Source organism: Buteo buteo, chromosome 22 (assembly GCF_964188355.1).
Source record: "Buteo buteo chromosome 22, bButBut1.hap1.1, whole genome shotgun sequence".
Lineage (NCBI taxonomy): Eukaryota > Metazoa > Chordata > Aves > Accipitriformes > Accipitridae > Buteo > Buteo buteo.
In genome coordinates this window covers 25,421,108-25,432,439 of record NC_134192.1, presented here as the reverse complement: position 1 = coordinate 25,432,439, position 11,332 = coordinate 25,421,108, and the positions used below count along the sequence as shown (strand labels likewise).

At 51.4% G+C, this 11,332-nt stretch overlaps 1 protein-coding gene across 4 annotated transcripts; it reads right to left on the bottom strand.

Annotated features, from left to right (window-relative positions):
* Window positions 1-349: 349 nt before the first annotated feature.
* Window positions 350-9,661, bottom strand: LOC142043080 (V-set and immunoglobulin domain-containing protein 4-like). Of its 4 annotated transcripts, XM_075053787.1 has the most exons (8): window positions 8,987-9,660; window positions 6,033-6,389; window positions 5,076-5,357; window positions 4,667-4,762; window positions 3,684-3,749; window positions 3,192-3,305; window positions 2,605-2,626; window positions 350-1,753 (listed from the first exon to the last, which is right to left on the bottom strand). In XM_075053787.1, exons 1-8 carry the CDS (start codon window positions 9,039-9,041, stop codon window positions 1,549-1,551), a joined length of 1,197 nt encoding a protein of 398 aa, XP_074909888.1. In that variant the 5' UTR covers window positions 9,042-9,660; the 3' UTR covers window positions 350-1,548. The 4 variants fall into 4 exon arrangements, with proteins under 4 accessions (XP_074909888.1, XP_074909890.1, XP_074909889.1 ...); XM_075053789.1 differs by lacking the exon at window positions 3,192-3,305 and having other exon boundaries at window positions 8,987-9,661; XM_075053788.1 differs by lacking the exon at window positions 4,667-4,762 and having other exon boundaries at window positions 8,987-9,661.
* Between the last annotated feature and the right edge of the window lie 1,671 nt (window positions 9,662-11,332).

Genomic DNA, 11,332 nt, shown 5'->3' with positions numbered 1-11,332 from the left:
GTGATTTAGTAGCACAACACTTTACACCCTGCTGTGAGTGATAAATTCCTAAAAAACCCCTAGAACTAGATGAAGCATCTGGAGGAAAGGTGCTAACGGCAAACCTTCTGCCCTAGATATGCCCAGCTCAAGCACTGATGCTGCTAACCAGCTCACTAAAATGAGAGTTTTCCCATTGACTCCAGGCCTCAGCCTGATGTCATCAGTGTTCGGAGCACTGTGTCTTACCGGGCTCTCACTGCAGTAGTAGGTGGCTGCAGGTTTGTGACTTTGCACACTATGACCCTAACAACTAGCTTTGGGGGTTCTGGTGACGTGTAGTCATGTGAGGAGTCTGGGGTGGGCTGACTTGATGCCCCCGCCCCCGGTCTCCTCTTTAAAAGGGAAACCCAAGTCAAACTTCCAAGTCAAGTCAACCTGTGGCCACAACTGTACCCCTGCCTGTTCTGCAGAATTAAATCGGAAGACTGAGAAAAAGCATACATTTGCAAGCAACAGAAGAATGACAGTGCTGGATGGTGAAGTACCAAGGAAGTCAGAATCCATACGCAACAAAATCCTTTGAAGCCTTTTGTATTTTCCCTGGGAAAGAAAATACATTGCACTAATAAAGCACTTTTCAAGGCATTTTACAAACATGAGCACTCACAGCATCCCCGTGACATAGGTCAGCATTAATATCTCTTTTGTAATCAGACAGATTCACTGGTGTCCCACAGAGTGAATGAGTGTCAGTCTGTAGCATCCAGGGAGGCTCCTTGCTCAATCATTATTTCAAATGACTCAAATGTCTCTCTATTTTGTTACACCTCTGGCCCCTACCCTGTAAAAATAAAATGCTAGCATTTCCTTCAACACCAGTTCTGCTTTTCCAGGAGAAAACCAGAGGGTGGCAGTTAGGAGGCTCAACACCTACAGGGCCATTCCTTCTTCCTCTAAGCAATGAGCTCCAGTCTCATAGCAAAAATGACATTCCTGGGACATCAGCACCCCCCCCCCCCCGCCGCGCTTTGTGGTCCCTTTGCCATGCTCTAACAAAAAAGACTCAAGGACAAGCAGCATTTACAAGCCGTATTTGTTGAGCTGTAAAAGCCAGAGGATGCCCATTTCCAGCACGATCAATCCCTGGCTCCTCGCAGTCTGGTATGTCCTAACAGGGGAGCATGCACGTGCTAGTACACCTTGCCAGTGTTATAGGCTAGCAGCATTGCATCCAGCTACACTTTGATTTGCACGCTAAAGGTATTTGTGTTTCCACTCCTTCAGATCCTCTCTTCCTCACTTTGGTCCTTCAGGCTGCTCAGAAATTATTTGCTCTATAAAAGTAGGTAGATGACCACTTGGCTGAGAGTTTCTGCACCAATGGGCAGACCCTCATTTGCCAAAGCCCAAGAAGGTTATGCAGTTCCTCTGCATTAAAGAAAGCAGTGAGGCTGGTATATTTATCAGAGCAGAAGGCAGACAGGAAGAAGAGTTTCCTCTGGTAAAGTTTACCATCCAATATCTGCAGCTCTGCATGGCTGCTCATGTGGAAAAGCTGGTACTCTACTAAATGCTTTCATATTCTGATTCCATTGCATTCACCAGGTTCTCATACTCAGGATTTTTCCTGATGCATATGCTGTCATGGCTGTTGTCTTTCATGGTGAAAGCGTCATTGGATGTTTCAGTCTTAGAATTTGTCTCCTTGTGTAGGTGCTTAACAGGGACTTCCACATCAGTCTCTGGTCTCGTGACATCTGCAGTGCTATGGCTGAAACAAGAGAGACACTATTGAGAAGAATGACTAAATCAGAAGTCATTTGATTTACATCTTAGTCACAGACAAAATGTACCACATATAATCTGTGGAACAGCAAAATTTATATTAATCTAGTGAGGGCCTGGGAGGCTCTGAAAGACACTAGAAAGTAACATTAAAAGAATTGCACACACAAAAAGAAGCAATAAACAGTTAACATTGGTACCATAAACTCTCATGGCATTAGCATATTATACTCAGAGGAGTTACCAGCAGACAGTCTAGCCTTTAGAAAGTAAGTACCAGTAATAATTGGGAAAAATGGCAATGTGTGAAGCTACTGATGGCTAAGGTATGTCTCTGAATAGGAAAGCAGTATGGCAGGATTAAAGGTTGAGATTAGGACAGGGCAGAAGATGTGTTTGTATAATTGTAAGCAAATAGGAATTGCACAAAATAATACTTGGATAAACACTGGGATGTGTTTCTTAAAAAGAAAGACATGTATAGAAGGAATTTATCTCGAGAGAAGAGCTGGGAATTCCTGTCCTTTGCCTTGTGAAATAATGGTGGGAATTTACTACAGAGACCAGTTTTCCCACAGCACCTGCAAGGCGGAGTGAAGGACCCAGAATATCTTTCTCTCATTCTAACATATTAAAGAACAGACTCTTGCTACCTCCCTCATGCACCAAAATGTTCATGTCCTCATGCTGCTAAGTAAATGGGCTGTCAAGGTATTCAGGTCCTCCCCCTGCCAAGTCAAAGAAATCTTTGGCTTTTCACTGAGCAAAGAGGCTTTTTGGAAACAGACATCAGCCCTCAAAGTCTTCTTAACGTCCCAGCTGAAAAACTGTACTCACAAAGTGACTTCATAGAGAGGTTCTGGGAAAAAAAAAGAGGAATCGAAGATGTGCATCGACATGTTCTGTGTCTCACAGAAAAAAAAAAACCAAACCAGCTGCTTCTAGGTATTCCCACCTTCCGGAATCACCCTCCCAGCCTGCCTCTCCCCACAAGTGACCGGCTGGGGCTGATGGGGCCGGGGATGGGGACTCGGGGAGGGGGATGGAGCTGTGGGGAGGGCCGCCCCGTCCGTCCGTCCGTCCATCCATCCATCCATCCATCTCTCCTTCCTTCCTTCCGTCTTGTCTTGCCCTGCCCTGCCCTGCCCTGCCCTGCCCTGCCCTGCCCCGCCCCGCCCCGCCCCGCCCCGCCCCGCCCCGCCCCCACGGACCCGCTCCTCCCGCCCGCGACCCGCCTTTCTCGCCACCACCGCCCCGCCCCGCCCCGCCCCCTGTCCCGCCCCCTCGACCCCGCCCCTCCCGCCCGCCACCCGCCTTTCTCGCCCCCGCCCCGCCCCCGGCCCCGCCCCCTCGCCCCCGCCCCGCCCGCCCGCCCCCCGCCTTTCTCGCCGCCGCCCCGCCCCCGGCCCCGCCCCGCCGCTCACCCTCCCGGTTCCGCCGCCGGCGCAGCAGCGCGGCCGGCAGCGCCACGAGCGCGGCCCCGCCCAGCGCGGCCGCCAGCGCGTAGAGGGGCGGGGGCAGCGCGGCGGGCGGGGGACCTGCGGGCGGAGGAGAGAGCGCCGTGAGGGCGGCCGAGGCAGAGGCCCGCCGAGCCGCCCCCCCGGCCGCCCTTGGGCGGGGAGGGGCGCTCGATACCCGCGGGGAACCGGCAACTGCGGCCAAGCCCCGGAGAGACCGCGCAGGCCGGGGCGGCGGTCAGCGGCGGCGCGCCCGGACCCTTTCGGGCAGAAGGGCAAAGCGAACGGCGGGCAGTCGTTGCGCTCCCGGGGGCGGGGGGGGGAGCACGGCGGCTCCCGCCGGGGGAACCCCCGGGGTTTGACAGCCCCGGGGTTCGCTCCCGGCGGCGGCCGGGTTCGGCCCTTCGGTCTGCGGGCGGCGTTCGCCAGCCTGGCCCTCGGCAGCACGGGTCCCCTCACCTGTGGCAACGGGCGGCCCCTCCGAAACGGCATCCCTCCCGGCGGCCTGCTTCGCGGCGGGCGCATCTGCCGAAGCGTGAGGGCGAATGCGTCGTAACGCTCCCCGGGGCTGCCCTGCGGCCTCGGCAGAGCCGGGTTTGCTCCGCCAAGCAGCAGCGGGGCGGGCAGCGGTCCCCCGGCTGCCCAGCGCTGGGGGTCACCGGCACAGCAATCCTGGGCCGCAGGCGACCGCTGCCCTGAAGCTGCCTGCCCTGGTTTGACCGGGGATGCCGCGAAAAGCCAGGCTCAGGCTTCACGAGCACGCCGCTTTGATTCTTTTGGGTCTGAGGTGGACGGGAAGAAAACACCCACTGGACCTCCTCTCGGGGTGACGGGCCAGATTTTTATCCCCGACGTGTCATCCTGTGCGCGTTCTGCAGGCAGCCTGTGGCACCCGCGCCCCCCCCCCCCCCGGCCGTTGCCCCTGGGGCTCCCCGGCAGCCCTGGCTGACATGTCACGTCTCTGTGCACCAGCACTTGTGGCTGGCTACACCGCGGCCAGGGAATGCTTTGGCTTTGTCTTGCTGAGACTCCTCCGGGTTTCCACAGGATTTTCTCGCTTCATCTCTCCTACAGTGACTCCCTGGCTGGTCTGGGGGGGGGGTTGCCATCGGCAGCTGCATCTTAAGGCTCCCTGACACACGGAGCCCCAAGCTAGGCTTCTTGCCCCAGGTGACCTCCCCCGAAGCTGTGCAACCCCCAGGTTTCCCAGGCTGTGGCACCTCTAGCACTGGCTCTGCTGCCGTCCCTGGGGGGGGGCTCTGACCCAGGTACCCACAGCTGAGACCTGCAGCCCGGGGATGGGGTGGACGGTTTCTATCCCACCTGCAAAGAGGATCTGCAGCCCAAAAGGAATGTCAAGTGGATTTGTCTCGCTCGCCTTCTGTGTCACTCACAGAGTGCCAGGGTTTTGCAGCCCTTCCGCTGCAGCCCAGGTCACTTACCCGTGGGCACTCGCTGGGGCGCACCGCCTTGGGAGGTGAATGGGGGTCTGGTGTGCCTGCTGGTCCCCGGGCTGGGCTGCTGTGTGACTGGGGACTCTGCGGGAAAGACTGGTCATCAGGCCGTTTCCCCCACTCCCTGTCTGCAGTACAAGCCAGGTAAGAGCAAGATGTGCCAAGGGCAGCAGCAAGCCTCTTATCCTGCACAGTCCTGGGCCCAGAGGGACACAGGGGACATTTTCCTGACCCTTTCTAAAGCAGGGAGGGTGCCAGCCCCTGTCATTTCCTCTCTAGGTAGGAATCAAAACGCAGTTCATATTTGGCATTATATGTCTGATCCTGCTATGAAAGAGGAAACTGCCTGCCTCACTCCTGTGCAGCAGGGATGAGGAGCTCTAGGCTGCGGACTCACCTCTCACCACCAGCTGAACGGCGTCGCTCTGCTGCACAGCCCCGGCCCCGACCCTGTTTTCGGCCTCACAGTAGTACTTCCCGGTGTCGGAGGGCTGCAGGCTGTCCCACGCCAGCTCGGCCTGGCTGCTCAGGAGCAGGGCTTTCCCTCCCGGGACCCTCCTGAACCAGCGGTAGCTGATGGGGAGAGACCCGTTGGCCACACAGGTCAGGCTGGCCCTGGCTCCTGCCGGGAAAGTCAGCCCCGGCTCGCTGGCCCTGATGATGGGCTTGGTCGCTGCAACTGGAAGACAAAGCAGAGGGGCCCAGGTCACGCTGGCCCTGGTTGCGGTGGGGAAGGTTCCTCCCCCCCTGCCATGGCAGTTCTTGCTCTGGCTTTCAGCGCTTTCCCAGGGGGAAGAGGGGCACCGCTCTCACGTCACCTCTCTGCACAGGTTAAGCTCAGTTCACCCGTGCCTAAAGCCAGGTTTACACCAGCTATGCCACTGTTGCTGCTGCCAATCATGCAAGTCCTGCTCTGTTGAGTGGGTGCCCCCCTTACAGAAAGACAGTTCTTTCTAGCGCACACTGAGGACAATTGGGAAGGGGAGAAGGCAGATTTGGCTGGTATAACACCCACTTGCTGTCCCACTTGCTACAAGAACGAGAGATGCTGGCTACCTGCACAAAACCAAACCCAGATGTAGATGTTATCTCAAGCACCACAGGTTCAAGTGGCCCATGAGCAGATCCAGATTAGGATGCGCACTAACTGATCACCCTTCCCCAGTCCACCCCTACACCTCCATGAGTGGAGAAGAAGGGCTAACACAGCAAGGGACAAGGATGCCTCAACACCCAGCCTGGACGTGGGTAGACAGTATGGTGTGAAAGAGCATTCCCACAAGCTGCTGCTTCTCCGGAATGCTCTGTGGATTAGACTGGCTACACAAGAGCAGGGCTTTATTGCTGGATTTACCTTTGACAACTTTAACCGTAGTGGTCACCTCCTTTGTTATCAAGCTGTTATTTTTAGACCTCCAGATGACTTGACAGGTGTAGTGTCCACTGTCGGGGATTTCAAGGTTCTCAATTAGGAGTGAGGCATCCCCTGGGCTGTGCTTTGGGACGCTGACCCGGTCTCGGAACTGAGACAACAAGACATGGTCGCCAGAATCGTCCCTCCGAAAGATGGTAGAGGTGCCATAGTCTCGCTCCATGCTCCAGATGAGCGTTTGCTGTGTGAAACCCTCTGAGGGCATGTAGGTACACGGTAAACTGGTGGATCTCATCCATGTGCCCTTGATCTCTTGGACACCAGACAGATCCAGGAGGGCTGCAGGGAACAACAGATGAAAGGAAGAAATAAGAACACAGCAGACAAGGAGAACATCCTTAGCATAGATGGGAATCACTAGGAGATGGAAGCCAGCATGCGACCACATCTTAGATGTGCTGTAGACCACAGCCAGCTAAACCAGGGCCTGTCCCCACCTCACTGAGCATAGGGAAGTGAACAGTTGCTTCAACCTCATGGCTATTTTTATTGTTTCTCTCTGGACACTTGCCAGTTCTCAATTCCTTCTCAGTACAAAGAGGCACAAATCCTGCTCCTGGTGGCAGCATCACAGCTACAGCCTTCACAAGACCTTAAGGAGCATCTCTTATTCCTGCTCTCTAGCCCCAGCCTTTACATCCTACTGCTGCTTGGCTTTCTGCTTACACTTGCACATGATGAGTCAAACAGCAACGGCCTCCCCCCACTGACATGGGATGCTCTGACAACACGACTTGCAGTGCTGACTTCTACATTCTACATGGGAGGAAGGATGAACAAAGCAAGTTTACTGCTTCACTGCAATTAACAATGAATGCAACATGCTTGCATTCATTAACATCACTATTTTTTTATGCAGCTTCCCTGGTGCTCACAGGACCCAGCAGTAGCTGTGTGGGCAGAAGCACTTCTCTTTGCAACAGCCTGTCCCAGAGCTAACAGGAGGTGCCAAGTGGGGGAAGGCAAGTATCTGTGGATCTGTGTCCATGAGGACAGCCAAGGGGACTGCTGGGACTGAGCATAGTGGAAGCTTGTTTCTGAAATGGAGCTTTGGTTTTCCTTTATCAGATGACTTTGAGAGGGCAGACGCAGTTCCATTCTTCAAATCTCACATCCCACTCAAACACAGCTCCTTGATGTATAAGCTTTTAAAGGTTTTCCATTTATTCCTCTTTTCACAGACTCCCACCAAGAAAAACTAAGAAGGGCGAAAGCTATTTAGAAAACTGCTCAGAAATACACCTAAGGCATTTGGTGCGCTCAAGTTCAAGTATGTTTGCTATCCATTGTATTCATCTGGACACAATTTTGTTTAAACATCTCTCCTGTATTGTTTTGCATTGCTGTGTACCATGAAATAGCTGCCAGTTTCCACTGGTTGCCTGCGGAGCAGCTGCACTCTGTATATGACCAATTTCAACATTAGCAGGGATGACTTCAAAGGAGGGCTGCTTGGAAGGAATGGGAGAAACTCAGCATTTTTAAAGAAACATTTCCTCCCAGTGACACTTCTTAAACTGGCATGTAGTCTTCCAGACAAACAATGTGAATTTTCCCAACGGAGAGAAATAGAGCTGGACCGGGCAAAAACCTGAAGGGCTATGTTAGAGATGAGAAGACTGATCAGAGGGATTTGTATTATCTATAATGCATGCTAATGGAAAAAAAGTTGGACTCTCATATTCTGGCCCATTTGCTAAAACAGCTGAGCATCTGCCTTCCTAGCCTGCCAGCACCAGCTGTCCTGGTGGCATGGAAGCACCATGCAGGCAGGAGCCTTTAGAGATCTGCTCTGAAGTACTGGACCTGGAACAGCACCAGTGGACCAAATGCAGTCTTTTTGCTTTAGCCTTAGAGGACTTCAGATCTGACCTAGATTTCTTGGATCATACCTGCTTCAACCAGATAAGCACCCTGCCAAGCACTCAAGTGGGCACAGGAGAAGAGGGGGTGGACTTTGTGGTACCCGGCTCATTCTCACAATCTGCCCACTGAGACCACAGCTCCTCTGGGAAGTGCCTCTTGTAAGTAGCAAATTACCTGAATTTAGCTGGATTTGGCTGTACCCATACCCTCTTACCGCCCCCCCCCCCCCTTCCCGTCCTCCCCAGAAAGGCACTGGTTATGTTCGGCTGCATTAACTCACAAGAAGTTGCTTGAGAGACAGATCCCATAAATCTGCAAAGCTGTTTTTTTATGATGAAATGGGGGACATAATTCAACCCATTTTTCTAAATGTCAGGAGCAATTCTGTGCTTCTGTATGCAACTTGTTAAAGCACCTTTTTCCTGTCTCCCAAAACTTTCCTCTGCCAGTGCCAGTGTCATATGTGCCCTGGGAGGGGCCATATGCCTCATGGGCATATGAATCAAAGCAAAGATTCCAGTGTCACCTCTCCTAATGCACCTAGAGAGTCAGCAGATCAGGAGAGACCAAGTGGAATCATGTGTGTGCCTGCACTTAGTCTCACAATTACAGCTCCTCTTCTTCCCAGGACCACGCTAGCAGACAACGATGATGCACTATTAAACTCTAGAAGAATGCATATTCCAGCTTCACAAAGGCTGTTTTGGAAGCTAACTCACCAGAGCAGGTCCTCTCCAAGGGGCTTGAACAATCCTGTTTTGTTCTTGCTTTTGGGCATAGGAGCTGACCTTTTGCCCAATACTGGCCCGTTTGCACCAGTCTTAAAAGGACCTTGTTGTTTCTGCTACCAAAAGAGACTTGTGAATTCTCAGGCTCTATTTTTCATACAAGAAACTAAAGACTTTCCACGCTTGACAATTTTTAAAAATTAAGACACTATAATTCAAAAGATTTTCCCTACCCTCTTAGTACTCTGATTTTTGTTCTTACACATTGAAGTGTTTACTCACCGTTGCAGCTGATGAAAGGCATCACAAGCACCACTATCCGCACAACTTCTCCCATTCTCCCAGAACTGCAGGTCCGTCCTCCTTTCCCTGCACTTTGTGAGAGCCCCCCACACTCCTGGGACCAGAATGCAAGTGAAGGACACTTCCCTTTCTTCTGTCCTTTGTCATCTAGGATCCTCTTTCTGAAATATCACGAGTCCATTTCACTGCTGACTTAGGTGGAGAGTAAAGGATGGACAAAGACTATATGGATCTTCCCAGTTCCATTTCATTATTCCCCTGTGCCCACCCACTTCTCTTACCATTGTCTTGACTTTTCTGACTAGTGCTCTTCTTTATTATTCTTCATAATTGTGTGTTTCTTTTTTTCCTTTCTTCCACATTCACATTCACTTCACAGTTAAAGAGCTTTATGATTACTACACAGTCAAGCACTCGGTAGCAAGGGAAAGCAAACTTGAGGAGCTTGTGAAGCATGAATTCAGTTCCCTCTGACTTGTGTATGTGATGATATTGCTCAGCAGAGTGCTCAGCATCTCTCTCCATCACACATGAGGGCTCAAAATGGGGCATCCAGAAATGGAAAAGCACAGGTCTGAGTGCACTGACTCACCTAACACCACGCAGGAGCATGAGGCAGAGACCAACTTGTTGATGCTCAATTCCATTTCCTTAGTGTCTTCTCCTGCTGATGGTACTCAGCTCTTCCACCATGTGCACGAACCAACTTCTACAGCAACACACTGTCTGAGAGCAACCCCGTTCACCTTCTAAGTAGGTCAGTCTGTGACCTGAGTGAGGAAGAAAACCAGCCCTAGTTCCTTTGCCAAAGACTCTTGAGCCTTTTAGACCAGAAAACTCAGGATGCCACTTCTACTGCTTTCTTCTGTTTTAACAGAAAATGTGTAGAGAAGAAGTATTAAAAAACCCAACATCCTGCTCTTTACTATGATAGGAATTTCCCTGCAGAAGCTCCATTTTCTACCACCTGCCCAGAATCTGTGCCCTACTGCAGTGCAGCTACGTAGTTATACTGACGAGGGCCATGGAGAAGATGCATGAGGAAACAAAAGGTTAACAAGCTAGAGTCAGCCACATTTAATGTTACACAAGCTTTTACCATCTACCGGTGATCAGATGGTCACTGCCTGGTACTCTCATTTTCACAGCATCACAGACTATCTTGGTACACATTTCTGCTGCAATAGTCCAAGCTCATGGGCAAAAGTGATCATGTTTCATACTGTGCAAGCACATGCAGTGTTTTCTAAGGAGGTGACTTATGGCTGGTGGCAGAGGGACTTTAATCCAGGAGACATTCTGGGTATGCTCTGTAGGGGTACCTTTAAAAGTACATTCAGTTATCAATAGGTGTTATGCACAGGATTAGTATGTGCCTGCTCATTATTACCAAAAGGAGGAGGAATTACAGAAGATAAGAAACATGTATAAAAGCAAATCTACTGACCTAGTGAATTCTGTTATAGGCTTTTAATCAGTCACTAAAGCAACTTTTTGGCATTTATTCAATAGACATGCCTTAGCATACAGTTTTAACAACTGCACCAGGAGACTAGTATCTTTGAGCAGGAGGCAGATGTGTCTGAAATACAGGGAGCCATTTTCTGTTGGAGCTGGGAGGGAAAGGTAATTGGTGTACTTTTGCCACAGCTATGTCCTGTCACGACAGATACCTGTTTGCTTTAGCTGACGTGTTTATATTGCAGCTGAGCTCAGACCGTTCTCTGGACATGGTGCCATTCGTCAATGATGGCTTGTTCCCTCTCTGCACAGGACAATGAAAACAAAGTCAGTAAACTCATGGGAACTGTGCAGGTCTCGTTTCAGTCTTTGGGTGGAGGCACGTCCACACTTGAATGGCTTGCTGAATGCTGTTTCAGTGAGCTCTGCTTATTGCTGCAGTAATACTCACCTGTGGCAAGCATGGTCAGCCTGGAGCAAAAAGCTGAATGTGGTGTGGCAAGACCTGGTGCAACAAATTCATACGAGTTCCAGGCTAAGAGCTACCACCAGCTGTCATCCTGCTCAGGAAGACAATGCAGGCAGCAGCAACCCCCTTTCTTGCAGAGCATATCCTTGCTGGTGCGGTGGAAACTTGATTTTTAGTGCCTTTTCTTCCTGACTTTGCTGAAGCTACCAGTGTGGTACTAGTTCATACTGCCTGTACCCCATCTGCCCACTATGCCACCAAGAAACCATTAGCTGTGTTTGAATCCTGCCGAAAAGCAAGCAAGCAAGCAAGCAAGCAAGCAAACAAAAAAGAACTTGTTAAAATTCAAGCAATCTCACTGAAAGGGAATATGACTCCATTTTCAAAGAGATGAT